The sequence below is a fragment of the Corapipo altera genome, unplaced genomic scaffold (assembly GCF_003945725.1).
Source record: "Corapipo altera isolate COAL_440 unplaced genomic scaffold, ASM394572v1 75, whole genome shotgun sequence".
NCBI lineage: Eukaryota > Metazoa > Chordata > Aves > Passeriformes > Pipridae > Corapipo > Corapipo altera.
The window spans coordinates 13056169-13081458 of record NW_020884887.1 but is presented as its reverse complement, the minus strand read 5'-3'; the positions used below and the strand labels follow the sequence as shown (position 1 = coordinate 13081458).

Below are 25290 nucleotides of genomic sequence, written 5' to 3'. Positions count from 1 at the left end.
CTGGAGAAGAACGAGGAGGCAGCAGGACTGGGAGGGATGGGATGGGAAGGAAGTAAAGCAGCAGTGGTAGATAAAAACAGTGAATTTGCCTGCGTGACACTCAGGGGACCCAGGACACGTGTCAGTGCTGGGCACAGGGTGGCAGTGGGGCTGTCCCAACCCTCCCCATGCTCAGGCCTGACCCCTCACAGCTGGATGTCCCTCCTCACTCCCTGTTTGTTCAGTCTCCAGGGAAACGCTCCACTGGGAAAAAACTCTGTCAAGTTCATTTCCAGCATTTTGGGGTCAACAAACTTCTGGTGGACGCAGTGTGGGGTTTGGTGTCTCGAGGATGTCAACCCTCATTTTGGAAGATTATGATGGGAACGTGGTGATCCTGGTGAGCACTTCCCAGGACAGGAAGCCCTGTGCTCCTGGGGGAAGATACTCTTTTGGGGATCTGGGGTTCCTGTTCCTTGGGGGTATCCAGGGAGAAGCTTGTACATCTATAAACCAGCTGTGTGAATGAAAGGCACCTTGCCATTCCCAAAATGGCATCTGGCACGTGGAGACAAGGCAGGAGCCTATGTCCAGGTGCTTGGCCCTGCCATCATGTGGGATCTTCACTGTTCTTCTTCACAGACAAACTAGAACTGGGTGCTGCTTTCAGAGGACTCAGCAGTTGGCAGTACCTTTGCTTGATCTCCCTCCTCTTTTTGTTCCATTTTTTAAGCCTTCCTCTGGCAAAAAAATTATGATAGTTGATGGAGGAGGAGTTAGGTCAAGGGGTCTGACTCCGGCCTGGAAAAATGCACAACTATCAGATCAGGCTTCACAGCCCTAAATTTTTGCCCAGAGCCAGGGAACCAAGGCACCCCTTTCTGGGCAGAGTATAGATCACTCCTTCCTTTTAAACAGAGCATTGGAGGCTCATAAAATGCTTCCACTTTACAGAGGTGCAGCTGAGAAAGGCTTGGGTTAGGCAATACCTGAGAGGGCTTAAAATCTTACCTTTTCCTCAGGAACACGTGAAATCTCTTTTTCTTGTCTTTTAGGCTGGAGGCATGAGCCTTTGCAGGTAAGATTTCATGATTTACCTACTTAGAAGGAGGCAGTAATGAAACACTCCCTGGGGAGAGGAAGCCTGACCAAGGAATGGTTTTGTGTATTTTATCCAATAAGCATTAACGTTGTTTACACAGATCAGATTTATTTACGGGTGAGGGGGGGAATCTTTGTAAATTCAAAGTGTTTATTATTGCTAAAGACTTCTTCTGTTTGGCTCAATGTCTGCTCCTTGGATATGTTTCAATTCCCATCCCTTGCTGAGCAGCTGCCCTTGCTGGCCACTGCCCAGTCTGCAAAGCTGCAGGAGGGATTTGCAGAGGTCTGTCCCTAAGGGCAAGAGGCCTCAAAGGACCCCTTCTGCTTCCCAGGAGGATTTAGGGAGGAAAGAGCCCTTCAACTTTGATGTCAGTCCAATCAGAGCAAATCCTTTACAAACTCTGGGATGCTGTGGTGAGTCACAGAATTGCAGAAAGCTTCGGGTTGGAAGGGATCTTAAAGCCCATCCAGTTCTATGGCAGGGACACCTTCCACTAGCCCAGGTTGCTCCAAGCCCCATCCAACCTGGCCTTGGACACTTCCAGGGATGGGGCAGCCACAGCTTCTCTGGGTAACCTGTGCCAGGGCCTCCCCACCCTCACAGGGAAGAATTTTTTCCTAATATTCAATATAAATCTCTTCTCTTTGAGTTTAAAACCATTCTCTTTTGTCCTCACACTATCAGCACTTGTAAAAGGTTGCTCTCTTTCCTTATTATAAGCCCCCCTTAGGTACTGGAAGAGGATCTAAGGTCTCCCCAGAGACTTCCCTCCTCCAGACTGAACACCCTCTCAGCCTCAGAGCTCCTGCTTTAGTTGTTTGGTTTTAAAGCAACAGGAAACCTCTGGCCAGGGGTGACCCCTGGCAGTGCTGGGAGCGACTGGGAGGGGGTTGACAGCAGCAGGCACTGGGGGTGCCTGGGGAAGCAATGCAGGGTGACATCCCCCCCCCGGGTGCAGACTGAGCTGGGCTGGGCTGGGCTGGGCTGGGCTGGGCTGCCTGTGCGGAGCCCCCGGGGTGGGGGGTCAGAGAGGGGCTGGCGGGACACCCGGAATTCTGGGTCCTGACTGGGAGGAGGATGGAGGAAAAAAGTCCAGACGAAGAAGAAGTTGAGGATGAAGAAGAAATTGAGGATGAAACGCTTGGGCTGGGAAGGGGGCTAGAGGACACCCCTGGGGGGACACGGGACACCTCTGGGGGGACACTGGACACCTCTGGGGGGACACTGGACACCCCTGGCTCCCGCAGCGGCGGGGCTGCGGGGCACGGCCGGACAGACGGAGGGATGGAGGGGCGGGTGTGCGGACGGAGAGACGGATGGATGGATGCCCTCCCCGGGGGGCGGCCCCTCTCCCCTCCCTCCCCTCCCCTCCCTCCGGGCCGGGCCGGGCGGCTCCGCTCCCCCCGCGGGGCCGCTCCCGCCCCCGCTCCGCCGCCGCATTTAACGGGCCGTCCTGCCCCATCCCATCCCCGTCCCGGCCCAGCCCATCCCCGTCCCGCCGGCCCGGCCATGGCGCGGGTGCCGCTGCTGCTGCTGGCGCTGGGCCTCGCCGCCGCCGCCAAGTCCCCGTACCAGCAGGTCCTGCAGCACAGCCGGCTCCGCGGCCGCCAGCACGGGTAAGAGGGGGAGCGCCGAGGGGAGGGAAAGGGGGGAAACACCTTCTTTTCCCCCCAAATCCCGGCGGGAGCGGGCGCGCCGCGGGGGATGCGCTCGGTGCCGGCTCCGCCGCGGGCTCTTTGTGCGGGAGCGGAGGCGGCGCCGAGCCGGGGAACCGCTTCTGTCCCTCGGGGAACCGCTTCTGTCCCTCGGGGAACCGCTTCTTGTATCGCTTTCTCTTCCTCTTTCATCCTCGAGTAACTTTTTTTCTTTCTTCTTTCCGTAACTCTCCTCCTTTCCATAACTTCCCCCCTTTTCTGTCACGATGCTTCTTAGTATCGCAGATGTCACTTCAGACTCCTCAATGCTTCTTTATCAGTCAATTCACGTTAAGGAAATAGCCCATAAGAATCCCTGGATTTTGCACCATTAAATGTTTTGTGGAAGGAATTCTTGTTGTCGTGAATTTATAGGAAAAGAAAGAAAATTGCTTCGATGTGTCTGTGAAGTCAGCACCAGCTCACTCTTTGAATGGAACCCCCAGTCAGTCTTGAAAGTTTTCTTGACAAATATAATCACTTATTTACTCATAAATAGTGCAAGATAAGACCTGTAGAAAAATGCATGTAGACCTGTCTTGCTTGATACACAATATTTCACAGAGTGAGCAGTTGAGCCTTTATTGATAGGCAGAAAACTAACCCGATGTTAATAGTTGTTCCCACCAGTTTTTAAATTTATTGGGAATTAGGAAGGGTGAGAGGATGACAGACCTTTCAGCTGGTTTCCATCTCTCAGCGTGGTGACAGTGATTGAGCCGAAGCTTCTGTTTAAATGGGTTGCTGGAAGCAGGGTCATGAAATGCTTTAAATAAAAAAAAAACAAAACACCAAACAAAACTTAAATGTTGCAATTTGATACATTCTCTGGCATGGATCCAGGTCAGAATTTATGACAGTGGAGGTGTCATTTGTGTCTGATCAGGTACACAATCCAACAGGCAAATTCTGAGCTGATGTCTACTTGTAAAAGCTCAATAATGCCAGAATTACAGTGATTTATGTACATATAAAGTGGGTCTTGTTCATCATCTCTACGTGATTTGAAACTAAGTAAATACCCAGTTCTGCTGATAGCCCTGAGGCCAAAGTTTGCTCAGGCTGGCTGAGTTAGGGCAGTCCTGGGATAAATCAGTGCACTAATGTCTACAGAGAGAAGCTTGTGTTCCTCCCTGGACAATTAACAGAGGCACAGGGTAAGATGTGATTGAGGTCCACGCTGGTGCCAGAGATCTTTGGAAGACACAGGGAATTTGTGTGCCAGGGTTTCCATCTGTTGCTGAGATAAACCCAGTTGACCACAGCACTTCGCTCCCTGGTCCCATTCTGATGGAGAGAGTGATTTACACCAAGCTAATTTTTGAACATACACTGAATTTTGAGCATTTATTAATGGTGTGCCAAGGAGATACAGAAAAGCAAAACCAGCCAAAAACATCTTGGATGTGAGGTGTGTTGTGTTGCTTGCAGGAGGGAGCTCTGGAGGGATGTGCAACCAGGATTGCCACCCTTTGCTGTGAGCATCCCCCACACCATCAATGCCCCTATTGAGCCCAGAGCGAGCTGGGAGGCAGAGCTTGGCTCTGCAGCAGGAACTTGTACATCTTAATTAACTTTTTAAAAAGTGAGTCAGCTCGAGTCAGTGAGAGGAGCTGAAAAGTATATAAGGAATGTTAGCATTTGAAGGTGAAAATGTAGGAGTGCTCTCCCCAAACCCACCCAGCCTTGCGGGCACTACAGGGTGCTGGGGAGGTTCGTGGCCACAGTCATTGCAGGTAGCTGGGGCTGTACCAAGTCCTGCTCTTCTCAGCCTCTTCCCAGGGGCAGCCCCTGTCCCAGCAGCTCCCAGCTGCTGCTGCCAAGTGAAAGGCTTTGGCTGAAGGGGAACAATAGGCAGTTTTATCCTGGAGTCAGCGTGGCTGGCTGGGAACGGCATGGCAGAGGTGATGAACTCCAACGAGGAGAGGGAAGAGTGTTGACAAATTCATTTTAAGCCAGACTGGGCAAAGCACCAGAACATGCAATGCAGGGAGCCGCTACTACAGCCTGCCTGCAGGAATCATTGATAGCACGGCCCTGAGGGGGGATTTTTCCACACTGAGTTAAAACTGGGAAGAAGTTTTCCCCCATAAGTCAGGGAGGGAGCAGCAACCCCAGAGAGCCGCAGTCCTGGGCAGGGAGGAGGGAGCAAGGCAGTTCATTGCTGTCCTGGAGGCACAAGGGTTTTCTTGGCAGGCTGCTCCCGGGGATACAGGGGAAGTGATCAAACAAGTCCTTCAGTAGCCAGGCTTGTCAAGATGAATATTAGAGGGATTGTCCACTGCCGTCAGCCAGACGCTGAAATCGAGGCAAGGCTTGGAATTTCCATGTAATTGGAACCACATTTCTGCTCGGCGGGGCTGGGTGGCCAAGGTGGGCTGAGTCAGAGCACAGACGTCTCTCTAAGCGATGATCCGGCGTGGAAGTTGCTGAACCTGGGCCAGTTTGCACCAGCTGAAAGTTTGGCTTTGTGATTTCTAACTTTTTTTTTTTCCTCAGTAGATTCTTGCTCCTTGTGCCCCGCTTTATATAGGGAAAGGGAATGAAATGCTTTCATGTGGAAACAAACTGCCTTTGCTGGGTATGGCAGTAACGAGGGCAACGATGAGCTGAGTCCCCTCAGGTCCCACAGGCCCTCTCTGTGCCCTCGGGGCAGGACAGAGGTGCCAGGGCTGTGCGGGGTCAGCTCTGCCCCTGCAGGACCCGCGGCAGCAGCACCAACAAAGGCTCATTGAAGGCAGGCCAGGCTCCTGCAGGGGCTGGCACTGGAGTCAGCCAGCACAGGGGAGACCCTCAGGTTAATTCATGCTAATGATGGGCAGGCTGGCCTGGGCTGGGATGCCAGGGAAAAGAGAGCATGGTTGCTGGAGGACTCGGTGCTTGGGCTGCAAACTCCGCTTTTGTTAGTTTTGGGGGGCAAGGGGCAGCGCCTCGGTCAGACTCAGCGTGAGACAGGCTGCTCTCTGTTCTCCTGAGCACATCAACAAGGCCTTCACAAGAGCATCTCCAGGCCCCATCCTGAGTTTCATTTGTGCAAGTGAAAACTCTGCCTTGGGTGGCACAGAGCACTTCTGATGGGCTGAAGGGATGATTTATGTGTTTCGCTTAATTATTTGTTTTCCCTTTGTCTGCTTGGCAGCCAGTGCTGCACATACTTTTGGTGCTGCTGCTCCAACTGGGACATGATGTTGGTGGGAACATGGTAGGGAATCCAGCCTTAGTTGGGCTGAGCATCCTCAGCTTGCTTGGGTGTTTGCTACACCTCTGCTCAAGCCTAAAGAGAGTCAATGGCCTTGCAACCCAGATCCATAAACCACATCTTAGACTCTGATGTGTGTTGCCCAGTGGCCAGGGCTACTGGCCACAAACCACAGAGATGGTGAACCAGGCAGAGCAGGGAAATGCTGTGCTGGCCAAACCAGCAGCAAGTAAACTCCCAGCTCCTGCTTGACCACATCTTTGCTCGCAGTGATACCACTTCTTAGAAAGCTGAAAGGCTGCTGTCAGCTCTCAGCAGGGTTAGTCACATGTGGAACACCAACCATCAGCTTTTCTGGGTCAGCAGGAGCTCTGGGGACCTCCTGGGCTGATACAGCCACTCTTGAGCTGTGCTGTCATACCTGGTGTGTTGAAACAGGGGAGGGCACTGCTCATTGTCCCCTCATTCACCTCAGCATACTTGGCCAGAATCTGCTGAGTCTATCACACAGCAAAAGAACTCATTCTGGTTCTGGTGCAAGTCTGTAGGCTGATAAATATCTGTGCTTTCTTGTATCCTAAACAATAAAGTAATGGTTTCTTTCGGAAGGATTTGAGTTATTGCATAACTTGCTCAGGTTTTAGCTGAGATCCCAAATTGCAAGTAGCTGTTCAGCATGGAAACACTTTTAATTTACTTTATGTTTTGGTGAGAGATGGAACATGGGGAAAAAAAAGTCAAGAATTTGCACTTATTGAAGAAGAAGATGCTGTGATAGGGTGAGGAAATATCTCTTTTCCTGCTTCCCCCATCTCATGGTAGTCATTATATGCTCAAATCGAGTTGACTTACAGCTCTCGAAGTTTCCTGCCTTGCAAGGCTTTTTGGGCACTGTCGGGTGGGGGGTGGCTCCATGTTGGGGGTCAGCACTGAGAGGAGGGAGGCTCACGGGACCCTCTTGTGCTCTGTCCTCCCCCGCAGCCCCAACGTGTGCGCGGTGCAGAAGCTGATTGGCACCAACAGGAAATACTTCACCAACTGCAAGCAGTGGTACCAGAGGAAGATCTGTGGGAAGTCAACGTAAGTACCTGGGTGCCAAGCCAGGGTGTCCCCAGATACACCCCTGTGGAGGTGGGTGCTGGGTGGGGGAAGCAGCTGGTGTGGATGTCACAGCCCACAGGGTGGGTTTCACGTGCTTTCATGAGCTTTTTACTCCTTAAGAAATATTTATGTTTTTCTCCAATGGATCCTGAAACGCTTTGATGTTAAGAGTGGAAAGTACCATGTAAACACAAACGCTGGTGGTTTGTTCTAATTGCATTTCTATATATATTTCTATAGCTCTCAGTGCTGTAATGAAGTGTGTACCAGATGTTTTCTAGTGCTTAGCCCTGTCCCTCTCCATGCTAGGCTCAGTGCTGCCTAGATTTAAGAAATAAAAAATGAGGAAAAAAGACAAGCCAGAGCTGATGGATATTGGAGGGAGCGTAAAATTCATCTCCATCTGTTTGCTTTGGAAGGGAAAACAGAAATAAGGGGAAAGAAGTGTCAGCTTTAGCCAGCACTCTCTGATGACTCCACCAGGAAAGTTAATCAGACTTGCAGGCCAATTCCACATCTAAAATTGCAAACAATAATATTCAAGTAGCTGTTGCATAAAGTATCTGTGTAAGCAGCCTCGGGACATTCTTTTGAAAGATGCAGTCAGCAGATAATTAAGGCTATGCATGCTTGACTGTCTGCCAGGCTGGAGAGCAGGAGCTGAGAGTCTTTTTCCTTGCTATAGTCCAAACAGGGCTTTCAGAGGCGTTTGCTGGCCCCACACTCCAGCAGGGACCACCACAATAGCCAGGGTTGGTGCAGAGATGCCCTGAGCAGTCCTGGCCTTGAGGATCAGAGCTGTGGGCCAGGTCTGGTCCTGGATCTGCAGGGTCAAGAGCAGAGAGCAGAAAATCATCTCATGTGTTTCTGTTGTGGTCCACTGTAAATTGCAATTAGATCTATAGGAACCTGTTATTCTTTACTGCAGAATTTGGTTGCCATCATCAGTTAAGCTGTGATGCTTGGCCATTGGGATTCATTTCAGGTGCCTGCAAACCAGATCTTGTCACTGTTCAGAGCTGTTGGTCTTTCACCGTACTCACCATGAATTTGTCCTAAGAAGGAAAATTCTGTACTTCAGGAGGGCATATTGCTGGATGTACCATGTATCATGCTTTTCCCTATGCCCAATTGTCTTTACAGCAGAAAAAAAAAAGAACAAAAAAGAGAGGCAATATTGTAAAATCACCCTCCCTTTGATTCTACAAACTCAACAAAGCTGGGAAGGCTTAACTTGAGTGCTTAGAGTTCAGGCTGTCAACTTGGCTGAATAATGGTGCTTTTTTTGACAGAAAATGGACAAGATTATGGCATGGCAATGTGGTATCATCACTGCCTCTCCTGATAACAGAGTAGCCTAGCATGTCTCCAAAGAAAACATGGCTCAGCTGTGGATGTGGGATAGCTTTGCTGCTCTCAGCACTGAAAGGCAAAGCTCTCCAGCCATGGATTCCTTCAGCTCTAAAGCAAATGAGAAACTAATCTCATGTAACCCAAGTGTGCAGCTGGATTTGGCAGAGACAAACTCACCCACTTATCTCCAGAAGGAGGTGTAACCACTGGCATCTGGCAGCATTTTATGATTTCATTTGAGGAGATGGGGTAACCCCTTCTGCTTCCTTTTCTCTGCTTTTACCCAAGTGTCTGATCCAGTGATGTCTCACTGAGAGAAAAGCACACAGAGCATTAACCTGCCTGTTAACCTATGAGATAATCTTTCCATTACCCATGGAATTTGCTCACTACTCTTTGCTTTGCATCACCTCCACAATGGGTGTTATTGTCTTCTCTCTTCCTAGTCATTCTTGAGCCTGGGCCCTACTTTTCCCTTTAGCAGTGCTGGTGCAGAACAAAAGACATGTGCCTTGACTCAGATTTTCCGGAGGACCCCGGGACAGCTCTGATTACACAAGTTTGCTGGTGATGGCTCCCACTGGACGTGGTGAGCCTGGCGTATGGAAGCAATCAGGAGTCATTTGGGCTATAAAGGACGTGATGCATTCTGCTGCAGCACTCCAATTCCTGCACCAGTGCCAGGGGCCTGATGCTCAGTGCCTCAGCACCCATCACAGTAGGTGGGCACAGCTAATGCTGCCCAGCAGGAACCCTCGAAACCGGCTCATTGTGTAGGACTGAGCTGGTACATGAGAGGTTTTGAGAATACCACATGCTTTTAAATCCCATAAAAATCAGGATTTGGCATGTTTGTCAGCATAACTGGGTGGATCCAGCCTTTGCTGGAGATCTGCAGTCAGCAGCTCATGCTTGGTCCTCCAGCTCATGCTTGGTTCCTCCTGTTGGCAGAGGGATCTGCTCCATCAGCCCTGGGGAGGTGCTGGAGCTGGAGAAGCGTGGTCATTTCTCTCCTCCTCCTAACAAGTTTTTCCCACCTGTGAGAACAGCAGTCCTGGGGTAGGAGACACTTGGCCCATCTCACCTACTTCCCCTTGGACCTGCCTGTTGTCCTCCCTGCTTGCTCAGAGGGTCGGTGGTGCCACAGGTTGTAGGTGTGCAGCAGCTGCAAATACCTGGCTCTAGGAAGATTGTTTTGGCTGCTTTGCTTTCTTTCTTTCCCTTCTCTGAGCACTGTTTCAAACAGGTAGTGGGGAGGGAGGTCAGTGAGAGACCAGGTATTGCTGAGAATCAAAGCTCCATGGGGGTGGAGTGCTGGAAATTTCAGCTCATGCATCAGAAGAAGATGACTCCTACCTCTTTATCTGCCTTTTTTTTTCTTTTTTCTCTTTGTTTTTCTCCTCTTTGCTGAAGTGTTGGCTCGCACAGTTAAGGAGAAATTAGATAGAGGATTTATGTAGAGGTTTTATCATTGCTGATGACGTGAGACAAGACAGTTGGCAAGAAGTCTGACACTGCTTTGATTTTAATGAGCACTGAAACAAGATTGTTTTGGTAATTAGGTAATTTTCCACTGCTGGTGATTCCAAACTCAAAGAAACAGTTTATTTAGAGTATATTCTCACCGCTGTGCCTCTGTGTTTTATATTTTTCTACCTCCCTTATGCACTGGGCTCATTCTTCCAGAATTGGGCTTGCAATGGAACACATCCCCACACACTTTTTTGTCTTGAGAATGAAAAGACAACTTATACATTTTGGATTTTGATTATTTTTTGAGGAATAACCTGTTCATAATTTCCTTTTTTTTTTTTCCTTTAAAATTCACTTTCCTTTTCATGTCCGATGTACTTTCTTCATTTTAGGAAAAAAAATTACTCTCTGGCACTTCTTTTACAAAAACAAACCATATGGGCTTTATTACAGGAATTTATTACGAATGGATCTTTATTCACTAATGTATGCTTAAGCTTATTTTTATTACCTCGAAGAATGCACTTAAAATTTAATTTCAGCTCCCAAAAATGCAACAGCAGTGAAACAATGACTGATAAAAGCCAGGCAGCTTGCTTCTGCAGGCAGACACTGATAGACAGTTCAGAAGTGCAATGTTTCAAAACCGGAGGCTGAAAAACTGTAGATTTGACTTGCAGTTACTCAAGGAGGTCAGGAAACCGTGGTCAGAGTGGGTGACAAATGCTCTTTGTGAGAGGGCAGTGCTGATTAACCCACACCCTTGGCATCCTCTGTGTCCCAGTGTAGTGGTTTGTAGCCACTGAGCAGACACCAGAAACTGGGATGGACTGGGCAATTCCAAAGGCTTCTGTGCAGAACTCACTGCATGGGGCAGTGGTTGGGGGGTGTTCAGGAGAAATCCTCCTCCCTGGGCAGCAGAGTGTGGCTCTGACCCAGCTGGAGAAGGACAGATAAGAAGAGCAGCCCTCCTCCCATATGGATGTAGGGTCAGGTAGCACTGGGGTGCAGAGTAACCTTCAGCCACAGCCGTGCTGCTCCTCCCTGGGGGCTGGAGGTGGTAGCAGCATCAGCTGGAGGGTGCCCTGTGCCCACCCCAGCGATGCCTTTGGGTGGGCTGGGTGGTCCTGTGCTTCCACCGAGTCCACCAGCCACGGGAGGCCAAATGTCTGGAGCTGAAGTCGTGTATTACAACGCTCATCTCTGGCTCCTTGTGGGTGCCATCCCTTGGCTGAGCATCTCTGTGGTCACCTGGCCCTTTGCATTAGTTTTCTGGTGCTGGGGATGGTGGCAGGACATACTGGAGGTGATGCTGAGGGTCCCCTTCAGTGGGCACATGAAGGGGGGATGTGAAGGAACCCCTGCACAAGTGGAGCTGGCCCTGCTACTGCCTTGGTGCTTCTGGCCATCAGCTTCCCTCTGTTCTGGAGATGCCACAAACCCACTGAGAAGCAGTCATAGGATCACAGAAGGCTTTGGGCAGGAAGGGACCTGAAACACCATCCCCTTGCCATGGGCAGGGATACCTTCCACTAGACCAGCTCCCTCCATCCCTTCCTGGCAGAAACCTGGGGGCTGGGGCAGCCCTGAGCTGGTGTGCCACAGGCTGTGTGCATCAACATCCTGCCCCTTCAGTGCAGCTCATTAATCTCCAACTGGTCTATAAATAAGGCTTTTAAAACATATGTCAGCACTTGGGAATTATTTATGCTGAACTTTGGAGTGATTTCTCTTTAATCAGCTCTTCATCTTTGATTACAGGTCTGAACCAAGGGAACTGTCTAGACTGGATTTAGTTTCTAGGGTGAAATAAAGAAAAATTGGAGGTAGAGGAGGGAAGTGGTTGGGGGGAGAAAGTGTGTGTTTCCAATGAACACGAGACAGGGGGGCTGGGGAAAGCAGAGCAGCAGGGTGTTAAGATCTCCAGTAGTCAAAGGAAGGGATTGCTTTAGGCAAGCTCTTTCCCACATGGAATATATAATGTCTAGACAATCAGTCTGGGTTTGCTTTGTAATTCTCTTAGGAAACCATGACACAGAATTTATTTGCTTCTGTCACAGCAAAGCAGGTATTTGTTTCACTTACTGGCTCTTAATTACCCTGAAGAATTCCCTCTTAAAACCCAGGCATTTCCACTGTTTGTTAACAGTGTTAAAATGATGACAAATATCTGAAGCTGGAGGATTTTCCCTTCTCTTTGAGCTGGTGTGCTGAGCCTGGGCGATACAGCATCCTGCTTGCCTCAAATCCAAGAGGGAGCAGAGAGGAAATGCTTGCCTTTGGGAGGAACACCTATTCCCTCACTCTCTCAGCCCATCAATCAGATGGCCTTGCTCCTTTCACACCGAGCATGGAGCAATGGGTGAAAGAACCCCCTGTGAGAAATAAACTGGCAACTTCTGGATTGATTCTTTTTTTCCCCTCCTTTTCTTTTTTTTCTTTTCCCTGTTAATATCAAGCCATATTCCCTCCAATGACCAGCTTTGAGAATCAGGTGACTTCTGTTTCCCGTTGAGATGCAGATGATGGATGCAGTTTTCAGGCAACTCTTCCTTATTTAGGGTCTGCAAATCTGTGGGACAGCCTTGAGTCCCCAGGAGGGTGTCTGTGACCCCTTTGGTTTTACTGGGGGAAAGTGTTTAATCAGGGCAACAGTTTGGTGGCAGCCAGAAGGAAATGCTGCCCTGAGGGCACTCACGTGGCTGTAGTTGTGCTGTGGCACTGCCCCAGGTGCCCATGGATGCACTTGGATGCCACCACTGGTGAAGTTTCTCCCTGCAGGGCTTTTCCCAAGTCCTTGTGCCAAGTGCATGCATCCAACTCCGGGGCTGTCCTTTCCCTCCAAGTCTGTCCTGTGGATTTTGCCATAAGTAAGCAAATAATTTCTGGTGGTGGACAAGAACAGGGTGAAATGAGGGGGAAAGCTTGGTTTGGTCAAACAGCCACATTGGAGTTCCCCAAACAGTGATGAGATGTGACAGCAGCAGTGAGCCGAGAAGATCCCCAAATCCCATGGGAAACGTGCCCAGATGAACCAGCACTGGCAGCCTTGCACAGGTTATCTCCTGGCACTGTGGAATCACTTTCCATCCACTGTTTGTACAAAGTCTCCTGGAAAGTGTGGTTTTGAAAAGAAATTGGGTCTGCTTTTGTTCTGTGGAGGGACTGGCAACACGCAGCCCTGAAGGAGATAAAAACTGTAGTTTGTCTTTGGTTCAAGTCTGTATTTCTAATGAAGAGTCTGCTTGGAAACAGCCCCAGATATGGCTGGACCCAGAACTGCAGCAAATAGAGAAAAAGCAGTGAGACACTGTTGGTTAATCTGCTGTATCCATCTCTTATTCCAGAGTCATCAGTTACGAGTGCTGTCCTGGATATGAAAAAGTTCCTGGAGAAAAAGGCTGCCCAGCTGGTAAAAATATGTTTGACATTTTTTAGTCTCCTTAAAATTACACAGCTGCCTAGTAAAGGGAAATATTAGAAAATTGCTCGAAGTGGATTTGATTTTTGCAATTTGTGCACAATATTGCCATGAACAAACCCAAAATGGACCCAGAGGAGCACCGGCCCAGGGCCAGATCAGCTCCAAAGCTTGCTAAATGTTCCAGACAGCTCAGAACCTTGGATATAATTAAACTTAATCAAGCATGGGAGGGCCATAGGGAACTACTTATTGCAGCAAGTGATATAGCTCTGTTGGAAATGCAATGCAAAGGAATGACAGAGTAGCAGACAGCCCTGCCAATCTCTGCTCATTTTTAGTTTTTATTTGCATAGAATTTTACACTGGTTTGGTTTGGAAAGAAGCCTTAAAGATAATCTAGTTCCAAACCCCAGCCATGGGCAGGGACACCTTCCACTAGACCAGATTGCTCCAAGCCCTGTCCAACCTGGCCTTGGACATTTTGGCAAGCTTGGGGTTGTCAAAATTGCATTTAGGAGGAAATTAAGTTCAGCCACTGGTGAGGGTTGGGAGGGAGTTAACTGGGTTTACTGAAGAAAGCCATACTCTGCTTTTGCTTTCTGAACACTTCCTTCCACAAAAGCTGGATGCTGCCCAGTTAACCACGTGGGCTGGTGCAGATGGGTCAGTGGGGACTGGGACCAGCAGTGTCCAACAGCAAATCCCAAAAGCCTGAGTGCAAACAAGGATTGGGTGAAAGCAATTAATATCTTTGTTTGCCTCAAATCCCATCTGTATAAATGCAGTGTAAGTCCATTCAAACCTGCAGAGATGCTGTTAGTCCTGGATTACCCTGCTGGAACTGAGAGTGAAGCTGCCAGGCTGTGATTATTTATTGTCTAATTGATGAGCAGATCCCAGTCCCTGATGTGCTTCTCTTCCCTGAGCACTCTCCCCAGCAGCTCTCCTTGAATTCAGCCAGAGGGAGGAATGATGTGTTGGGAACATAACTTTCTCTTCTTTCAGCGCTGCCTCTTTCCAACATCTACGAGACCCTGGGGGTGGTTGGTTCTGCCACCACACAGCTCTACTCCGACCGCTCCAACCTGAGGCCAGAAATCGAAGGGCCGGGAAGTTTTACAATTTTTGCTCCCAGTAATGAGGCCTGGGCATCACTGTCTGCTGTAAGATGTAATTCCTCTGCTTTCCCCTCTTTCCCCTGGCTTTCTGTAATGGGGACCCAGCTCTGTAGGGGTCTGGATCCAGCCCCATCTGGCAGAATAGGCACGGTCCTGATAGAGGAGGGACTCTGCATTTCCAAGATGGGTATCACTGTACTGGTCCAGAAGCTCCAGAGATTTGCTTTTGAAGGATTCCAGCACTGGGGAGATGTGGATGCCATGGAAGGCTTTCCATCCCTTTCAGTGTTTCATTTTGACCATTACTTTGCCACTCTGGTTGTTCTCAGTCTGTTCAAAAAGCCAGTCCCAATTAGAGCCTCAGTGACTCCCACATCAGTGTGTCCCATCCTCAATTACATATTTCCTTTATATTCGTTCTGATTTTCTCACTCTGTGTCTTGTGACATTTCCACTCCTGAAATGGTCACTGCTGTCCTGCTGGTGCTCCCATTCCAGTGGAGCATTCCTGTGAGCAAGGGAGTCACAACTGTACAACCCCCTCTTTACAGCTACATCCCAAGTTGGGAACATTTTATTTGGCTCTCCCCACTGCTAAGCCCTTACCCCAAACCTGCACCAGCAGAGCCCCTTGGAGGGATGCTGCTGCTGGGAAAGGTCTTTTTGTGTATTTGCCCTTGGCCCTGTTGCTTTACAGTGCAAAGATCCCAGATTGGAGCTGCCATCATCCCTTTGTCTGCTGAGGATGGAGGGTGCCAGAGCTGTTAGCTGCACTTTTAAGGCAAAAGATAAAGATTTGTGAAAGCTGAGCTCTTAATTTGCACAGATGGTGTAAGGCTGAATGAATCACTTAGTATTCATGCACACCCGCCCACATACTTTAGAAGCACCCTGGGTGCAGCCAGACCTCCTGGCCCTCTCTAAGCACTTAGGACTGAAAAGTTTATTTTCCTGATTTTCAGGAAACTCTGGATTCCTTGGTCAGTAATGTCAACATTGAGTTGCTCAACGCCCTGCGCTACCACATGGTGGACAAACGAGTCCTCACGGATGACCTGAAACACGGGACAACACTCAACTCCATGTACCAGAACCTGCCCATCCAGATTCACCACTATCCCAACGGGGTGAGGCATTCCCAGGGTCACAGCGTGGGTCGGCCTGGGAGGGATCACAGGGGGACCATTTGCTCAAGCAGGGTCATCCCAGAGCACAGGGCTGTGTCCTTGTGGTTCTGGAATATCCCCAGTGAGGGAGACCTCACACCCTCTCTGGGCAACCTGTTCAGTGCTCGGTCACTGCACAGCAAAGAAGTTCTTGTGTTAAACCTGTTCACAGCAGGCTTGTTTCTTGGATGCCTTGCAGCTCCTACACTGTCCTTGGGCCTCCAGGACTCTGTAATCATTAGGTTGACAACTACTGATTGAAGATACATGTTTTGAAGGAGTTTGAAAAGAATATTTATAGTTTCCTCGATGCTGTTGCAGGGCAGTTACTCACGTTGCTGTCTACCTGCTTACCCAAGTATTGGTTCTTAGTCAAGTATTTTCTTAGTCTTGATGAATGAGGGTCAACAAAACCACTCATGATTTTCAGAGCTCTTTAAACATGAAATGTTTCAAACATTCTCGATAGAACATTCCTGCTCTTTCCGTGTTTTCTCAGCTCTTGCTGATTCAATATTAAAGCACTCACTGTGTTTGAAACAGAAATGAAAAAGCAGCAGAGGCTGCTTTATCTTCTCGTTTCAGTGCACATAACACCCCGTGGCTCTTTCCCTCTGCAGATTGTGACTGTGAACTGTGCCAGGCTGCTCAAAGCTGACCACCACGCCACCAACGGGGTGGTTCATGTCATCGACAAGGTCATTGCTACCACCACAAACACCATCCAGCAGATCATTGAGACTGAGGACAGCCTGGAAACCCTCCGGGTGAGTCAACCCACGGCTGCCCCAGGGCTCCTGAAAAATGCTCAGTCATCCCACTCCTGTGTCCAGAGGCTGTGGCCCCACAGCTGCTGGTGAAATCCTTGTACCAACATTGCTCATTTTGCTTTAGGAAGGGAAGTGTTTGATATCAGTGCAAGTAGGATTTTATGGGAATAATTGTCACCCTGCTATGGCTGTTCAGAAAAGAGATGTAGACTGAGTGTGTCTCCTCATTCTTGTATGGGAGTCTTGGCCTTAGGAGACATTAACTGTCCCAATTTGATGTGTAGCAATTTAGTTGCCTTGGTATTTGTCAAGTTAAGGAATAACTCAAAATGTGCAGGGGATTTGCAGTTAGCCAGCTGTGGGTTCTGATCTGAAATATTCCCTGGAATATTTCTGATCTGAAATATTCCCTGTGACCCTTTCCAGGCATATCAGGGTATTTGAACTAGCTCTCAGTCTTGCCAAAAAAAAAAAAAAAAGGCTCTTGTAATCAAATTTCTGGAACACGAGAGAACCATGGGGCTGGGTCAAATTTATAAAGAGACCAAAGTGCTGAAAGAAGCTATTCAGGATTTTTTGTGAGTCCTCTGAAATTTTGAAGTACTCGATAAGTCTGGCCCTTAGTATGTGCCTGGACAAAGCTTCTGACCTTTGTGCTTTGTCTGAATGTGTTTTACCCTCTCTCCTTGTTTCTCCCAAGGCTGCTGTGGCTGCATCCGACCTCAACAGTCTGCTGGAAAGCGAAGGCCAGTACACACTCTTGGCTCCAACCAATGAAGCCTTTGAGAAGATCCCACGAGAAACACTGAACAGGATCCTGGGGGACCCAGAAGCCCTGAGGGGTGAGTGCTTGTTTACTGAGTGCATTGAGAGGCTGAAGAGTGGTTTTGAGATCTTCTAAATTCCTTCTCAAGGACCTCTGAACAGCTCCTTGATACACTCTGACAGCAGCTGCACTAAACAGATGTGACAGACTCCACCTTTTTTAACTGGGCAGCCCAGACCTCTCTGGTTGTAGATGTGTAGATGTGGCAGAGAGAGTGGCAGCCAGATATGGAGGAGGGAGCTGAAGCAGTCCCTTTTCTGAGTTTTCTTTTAGCACTCCTCTGTTATGGTGATTTCTATTGACCCAGCAAGATGCAAGGAAAGTAGTATCTAATCAGTGTAACTTCCCCTGACAAATGAGTCGAATACCAACATGAAGACTTGAAGTTGGTAAAGGTGTTTAAAAATGACTCTTTTTAGACACTTTACTTCATGGGCTGCTGAACAAAAATGTCACATTTTAAAATGACTGCATTTTATGGAGTGGAGCCCTGTGCAGTGCACCCTGGCCACTGAACGGGATCCCTAAAAGCTGCAATGCTTTCACAGCTGATTTTTGCAACTCACTGAGACATTTTCCTCTCCCACAGACCTGCTGAACCATCACATCCTGAAGTCAGCCATGTGTGCTGAGGCCATCATCGCTGGCCTGACCATGGAGACTCTGGAAGGAACCACCTTGGATGTGGGCTGCAGTGGGGAAGAGCTGACCCTCAATGGGAAGCCCATCATTGCCAACAAGGACATCCTGGCCACCAACGGCGTCGTGCATTTCGTCAACGAGCTGCTGATCCCAGACTCGGGTACTGGGGACTCTGCATCCCTCTTTCTGCTGCCTTTCTTCTGTCTGTTCTGCCAAGGAAATGCTGGGTTTAGAGGGCATAGCAATGGGTGGGTTGCCTTTAGTGCAAGGTTACTATGTGTTGCTTTTTTTTTCAGCCAAGACTCTGTTTGAGTTGGCACAAGAATCTGAAGTTTCCAAGTCAACAGAGTTTTTCAGACAAGCTGGTCTCAGTTCTCATCTAACTGGCAGTGAGCGAGTGACCCTCCTTGCCCCAGTGAACGATGTGTTCAAAGGTAAGCCAGGGATTAAATCCCTTTCTTCCAAGTGCTTGGGCCACAGACCTCCTTCAAACTGTCTTCAGCCAAGTTTCAAGTATGCAAATCCTCTCTCAAATGCCACAGCCACAGGCAGTGGCATCTAGCTTTACAGTTTAAAACTGGTGTGGGTAATACTCTGTATTTCAATGGGTTTTAGTGTCTCAATAGTAACATTAAGTGAATCACTGGTTCTTTCCACACTTTTTGCTGCAGATGGACTCCCAGTTATTGACAGCAACATGAGAAACCTGCTTCTGAACCACATTGTTAAAGACCAGCTCTCCTCTAAGTATCTGTATCACGGGCAGAAGCTGCAGACTCTGGGGGACAAGGAGCTGAGAGTGTTTGTGTACCGCAATGTGAGTCCTCCCAGTGTGTGCTCTGTGTGCCTGAGGGATGAAGGGAGTTCTGATCTCACAGCTGTCACATAAAAAGTGTGAATGAACATCAGGGAAAGTACAAAAATCCCTCTTTGGAAGCAAATGCTAATAAAGTGGGCTTTTTTCTGCCATTGTGTCTGTAGAACCTTTGCATTGAAAATGCCTGCATTGCTGCCCATGACAAGAGGGGAAGGTTTGGGACCCTGTTCAGTGTGGACAAAATGTTGACTCCACCAACCGGCTCAGTGATGGATGTTCTCAAGGCAGACCATCGCTTCAGGTGACCTTTCTGCTCTTCCCAGGTGCTAGTTAGGAGAAGAAGAGCTGCCAGAGCAGTTTCTATTTGTTATGGGTTGTAACCATGATGATATAGATGTTTTTTTAACACAGAAAGAGCATCCAAAACCATGGTCTCCCTAAATTATAGGGAGTGAAACTTCAAATAACCCTCAATGAATTGTGAGCCAAGATTGTGTGGTTCCCTAGCACAGTAAGAAGCTGGCTCTGAATCCATCTCTACCCATCAGAGCCCCTGTGGCCAGACCTCTCTGTCTCCACCACTACCACTTGGTCCCCAAGGAGTCAGCATCCCCAGGTTGCTTTGCCATTTCTCAGATGTTCTGGTCGGACCTCACAGACTCATTTCCTAACCTAAACCTAACCAACCTTTTGATTAATTGATTTCCTGGATCCCAGCAGGATTTTGCCGTTGTAACCCGCCCCCCCCCAGCTCTCTCAGAGCACAGTTTGTGCAACTGCTCAAAGAGCACCAGAGGAGTGTTTGCAGTGAAGCCTTTGCTGTGTGTTTGTCTTGCAGCACCCTGGTGGCTGCAATCCAGTCTGCAGGGCTGACAGAGAACCTCAACAGGCCGGGGACCTTCACGGTGTTCGCTCCGACCAACGAAGCTTTTCGAGCCCTGCCCCAGGGGGAGCTCAACAAACTCATGGGTGAGCATTTGGAGAGCATTCAGGTGAACTGCTGCTCTCATCTCTTAGCGTGGTATGGGCAGGAATGGCCAGATATCTCTGCTGGATCTCATTCTTTGACCCTGTCTGTTGGAAGGGTGAGCTTCCTGCTCAACCGATTCAGAGAAGCAAAAAGCTGAGGATGCACAGAGTGACACTGAATTCCCAAAGTGGGGTTTATACTGCCTGTGTTCTTGGAAGATGTGTTTGTAGTTTGTGCCACAAACTCACTCTGACTTTAATTTGGCTGTGCTGGTCCTGTAAGCAAGATAATTCTCAGGTGTTTCTAAAGGAACCCGTGAGGTCTCTGCTTTTCTCGAGGCTGAGAGAAGTGAGAATTTCTTCTCAACCATGCAGGATCAGGGTGTCTGAAGTAAATTTTGCAAAGAGAAGACAGTGGTCCACGCACAGCCTCAGGTTACACTGTATGACATTCACGTAGCAAAAGGCTTGGGCTGTTTCTCCTTTGATTTATACATAGACAAAGCAGGAGGTTCAGTTTGATCCTGGGAAGACAACAAATATTCCAGCCTAGTTCAGATTAAGACCAGTCTCCTGAAAAGCACAGGCATGCAGGCTGGGTGTGGAAAACAGCACAGGAATGTTCAATAATGCCCTCCTGGAAAAGCAGGACCATCTTTTACTTTCTTCATGTTCAAAACTGGCTGTGGTTGGAAACAACGTCAGGTATTTGAGAGTAATGTCTTCTGGTCATTAAACCCAACCAAACATTGACATCATAATTTGGGAAGCTTCTGCCCATGGTAGCTGGTTATCCTTTTAAGTGCAGGGATGAGGGACCTGTAACATCAGACTGCACATCCAGTCTAGCACTTAACAGATAAATATTTCAGAACTGTTTTGCAGCTCTGGTAAATGGCTGCAGGAATGAAGATTCCCAGATGTGGACACTTGAGATGTTCTTTTCTCACGCAAATATTTAGCTTATGCCTCTGATGAAGGAGTGAATCACGCTGGGGAGGACGTGCAGCGTGAACTGCGGCCACCCTAAAAACCATCATGGAAAAAAGCTGAAATACAAGCTCTGGAAGCACCGAAAGAAAAGGGAGCTGAGGGAGTTGCTCTGGTTCTGTACATGGAGCCACCTTTTGCACTAGTGGGGCTTGTCAGGGACACTGCATCCTCTGAAGTAGAAGCAGGAGAAGGGCTGCTGGCCCATGTTCCTCTTCTGGAAAATAGATGGTGAAGGGGAAGCATCTTATCTTCCTCAAATCTGCTTCAAAGCATGACTAGATGAGTAGAGACGCAGTGGAGTGGAGATCAGGGCACCAATCCCTGAGCCAGTAGTGACATTTCTCCTGCACTTTTCCCCTTCCTACCCAGCTGTGAGAATTATTGCCAAGTGACACTGGCCTTGGTGACATTTGTAAATACCAGAGTGCTTCATCTGCTTCCTTATTTCACATGGATCTTTGCCCTGCCATCTCAGACTTCCTTGGGAAGTGAAAGCAGGAGCTGGTTTATGCTGTGCACAGTGAGAGAATGAGGGATGAAACCCCAAGAAATAGGAATTTCATGTGCTGGGCAGGTTTGGTAGGTACTGAGGTGGGTCACTGGAAGAGCATCCTTTTGGACTTGCCGAGATCCTGACCTGCCCAGGCAGGAATGCCCTCGATGTCCTCAGCAGCTCCAACCTGGGTTTTATTTTGTTTTGGTTTTTTTTTTTTTGGGGTGGTGGTTTTTTTTTTTGTGGTTTTTTTTTGTTTGTTTGTTTTTGTTTTTGTTTTTGTTTTTCAATTTTACATTGTTTCTTTGCACTTTCAGAAAACGATGGTATTTTCCACGTAACTCCACTCCAGCACATGAAATATGGGAAGCGAGTGCTGATGTTGTTTTCTCCCCCCCTCCCAGGTAATGCCAAGGAACTTGCCAACATCCTCAAGTTCCACGTGGCCGACGAGATCCTGGTGAGCGGCGCCGTCAATGCCCTCGTGAGGCTCAAATCCATGCAGGGAGACAAACTGGAAGTCAGCATGGTGAGTCCTCTGGGATGGGGTTCTGAGCTCAGCAGGGCCATGAGTGTGTCTGTGTCTGTGTGGGAATCTCCCCTAAATGAGCTCACAGTCCCACCAAAGAGAGTTCTCCGGGCTGCAGCAGAGGGACTGTTGCCATGTGTTCAATCCAACAAGCTGGAAGAATGAAATGTGGTTTGCTTCAGTTTTCCCCCCAGAAGGCCAGTTGTAAATGATTTCCAGGAGCTGTTATAAATGTAACCCTGAGTCATGGGGGAAAAAGCATAAATAAACGAAATGAATAGCTTGTTCAGCTAACACATCTCTTTTTGTGTAACCAAAATGATCTCTGCATGGGCTCCCTTAAAGCAGCAGGATTTATTTAGATATATAATTTCATTTCACAAACTCTGCGCTGCATTAAGAGATCATAGGATCCTCTATTGAGGAAAAGAAAAAAAAAACATTTCAGAAAATAAATAACCATGCATAAAAAAATGCAGGACAAAAATGGAAGGAACAGTGTTTCCAAGTGCATTGAGTTGGCCAAAGTGCATGATAGACTCTTCCCCTGTCCAGTCCTGCTCTGCCCTCTCCTGATCCCATCTCCACAGCCATCCCCCTTGGCATGAGTGGCAGTGCCTGCTGCCACCAGGTTGCTGGTGGATGTGCTCTGCTGCCACGGGACAGCATTCCCAGCCAGAGCACTGAGAGAGCCTAAAGCCTGCCAGCCATCCCAGGGCAAACTGCTCAGGCTTTAATTTGTTTTTATATCCTCCTTAATTGGCAAGAGGAATGAAAAGAGCCTTCAGCCATCCAGTAAAGGAATGAATGCAAAGTGAGGGCTTTTTTTAACAACATTGGAAATGACAAAAAGTTTCTCATTTTCTTGTTTTTATTTTTTCCTTCCCTGAACAGAAAAACAACGTGATACACATCAACAAGGAGCCCGTTGCTGAGAGCGATATCATGGCCACGAATGGGGTGATTTATGCCCTGAACTCTGTCCTACAGCCACAGGGTAGGTGAGAAACATCTGAGCCACCCTGTGACAGCAAAGCTGCTTCAGGAGGGGGTGGGGACACGTGGCAATGGGCAATGGCTTCGGTTTGGTGAGGAGGGTTGGGCTGCTCTGGGGTTTCCACCAGCAAATAGAGGAAGGAAGCAGCCCGTGTGCTTCGGGTGCTTCAGTGCTCTCCATGTCCCACCCTCAGCTTCAAGGCCCCAGGAAAGAGGGGATGAGCCTGCAGACCCTGCACTGGAAATCTTCAAACAGGCGTCTGCGCTATCCAAGGTAAAAAAAACTCTCACTGAAATCACACTTGGGTAAGAGCGATTGCAAGATAACATCTCATTCACATGCTGACTTCCAAAATTGCCTGAAGTTGCCATTTCAGGCAATGATCCATCCTCTCTCCTTGCATGATTTAATTATATAAGAAGTAATACATTTTTCAACATGAAGCCTCAGTTTGCAGCAGGCAACCTTGGCATAGTGCTAGATATGTCAGCTTCCAGAATGAAGAGTCATTACTCCATAGATTTTGGTTACTATTGACTATGTCAATAAATATATTGACATAATAGTAAATTATAGTCATAATAGTCATAACAATCAATAGTCATAATAGTCAATATATTGACATAATAGTGAATTATAGTCATAGTAGTCATAAGTCTAAGTTGTAATAGTCAATATACTGACATAATTGTCAATATATTTTTATAATATATTTAGTATATTTAATATATTATATAAATATATAAACAACACATTTGAATATATATTTATATTATTACATTATTTATAATATAAATGAATATGTAATATATTTTTATATGTTAAATATATTTTATATAACAGACAATATATAATTATAGGCGCATGTATATATGTGTATGTATATTTATACATATATATATTTTATATATATACATATACATGTTTATATATTTTAATATATATATTATTTATATATAAATAAATAGACAAATATAAATATAAATAGACAAATATATTGACATGCTGACTGCTCTTATGACTGTCAGAGATCTGTTGTATTAATTATCTGATCTATTCCACGCAGGTTTCTCAGAGGAATCCTCGACTAGGTAAAAACCCAACTTCTCCAACTCGTTTTTAATTTCCATTGTATGTCCCCGTCCCTCAAAAGATGTATTCTGTTGTCTTACCCTAAGCATGGCAGGGAGGGGAGGGGACAGGGAGGTGCTTTGTGTCTGTGCCACCCAACCTGCCCCTTCCCTTGGCAGCTCCCGTCTACTCCCGGCTACTGGCGAGGATGAAGGAGAACTCGGGGGGGGTCTGAGCCTCGTCGTGAGCACCCACACATCAGGGCCTGCATCCCCCCAGCTCTGGCTGACACCTAAAGAGAAGGACAGGATCGTTTTCAAAAACCAAATATCACCCTTAAGTTTATTTTTGTCTCCAGCGAAATGGATAGGAAAAGTGGAAAGCCATATATATATATATATATGTATATATATTTTAAGACAGTTTTTTATTTGGTTTTGCCTTCAAAGTTCCCAGACTGAGGAAATGTTTTGGGGTTTTTAATTTCTGGGGTTTTGTTGGGGTTTTTTGTTTGTTTTATTTTGTTGTTTGTTTTTTTTTAAATAAAAACTATTCACTACTTTGCAATTTTTAACATACCCAGTTTTGGGCTTGTTAAGTACATCCAAGAGCAGGTGCTCTTTTTTTTTTTTTTTAAACAAGTATGTGCTTCCTTGTTCCCTTGGGTTTTAAAAGTCTTCCATGAAATTCTGAACTGAAGGTTTTTAACAAAAGCCTCTCTATGGACAATGGGAAAATTGCATAGCTATAAACTATGGTTTGAAACATTCTCTTTTTGTAAACCTTTTTTTTTTAAGCCTCTGGGTAATAACTGTGCTGCCTTTTGTTCACGAGATTGAAATGAGAGTTGTCCCTGGCTGAAGCCTTCCAGTAAATGGTTCATTTTTGATAATGGTTGTTTTTTAATAAAAATTAAAAATAAAATCAAAAATATAAATAAGTGAAGCGATGACAATGCTTGGTTGGTCTTTTGGTTGGTTTGAGTTGCCTTGTGGCATCATTTGCCCTCCTGAGCTCGGGGAAGGAGGGGGGATCAGATTTGGCTGGGTCCATGTTAACGGGTTGAATAGTTACAGGGGTGGAATGGCAAAGCATTTCTCCCCTCTGATCCCGGCCTGGCATCATTTTTTGGTGGTGCTTTCATGAGCAGTCACTGTCACACAATTCCAGGAGCACAGGGCAGCCACCCTCCCACTGCACATCCCTCCTGCTGCATCCACAGCCACCTCCCCTGGCAGCTGGAGCTCAGCTCTCCATTCCGTGGTGCCAACAGCACTAACTCACCCACCAGGGCTTTATATCCACTCCCAGTTAGTTATCACCTTGGTGAAACCCAGGATTATGAGGCAAAAAACAAGAAGGAGAGTATCAGGGGCAGAAGAGAAAAAACCCCCAGATTGTTTTGTCTGCTCTGGCTGAGGAACACCCTGATAGTTTTCCTTCTATTAAAAGCCCAAATTGAAATCCCACAAGCTCAGAGCCATCTGCACAACTCAAATGTGTGAAAAAATAACCAAGCCCTTCTTTTATTTCCCTTCTTCATCTTCCCATTTCATTTTCCTTTATTATTT

General features: G+C 47.5%; 1 protein-coding gene across 1 annotated transcript; it reads left to right on the top strand.

Annotated features, from left to right (window-relative positions):
- The first annotated feature begins 2576 nt into the window (after positions 1-2576).
- TGFBI (transforming growth factor beta induced) lies at positions 2577-24658 on the top strand. The gene is made up of 17 exons (XM_027643657.1): positions 2577-2700; positions 6959-7057; positions 13252-13316; positions 14334-14491; positions 15409-15573; positions 16233-16379; positions 17083-17224; positions 17798-18010; positions 18147-18284; positions 18522-18667; positions 18832-18968; positions 19506-19636; positions 21527-21651; positions 22546-22648; positions 22842-22921; positions 23715-23739; positions 23899-24658. The coding sequence occupies exons 1-17, from the start codon at positions 2594-2596 to the stop codon at positions 23952-23954; spliced, it is 2037 nt and encodes a 678-aa protein (XP_027499458.1). The 5' UTR covers positions 2577-2593; the 3' UTR covers positions 23955-24658.
- The last annotated feature ends 632 nt before the right edge of the window (positions 24659-25290 follow it).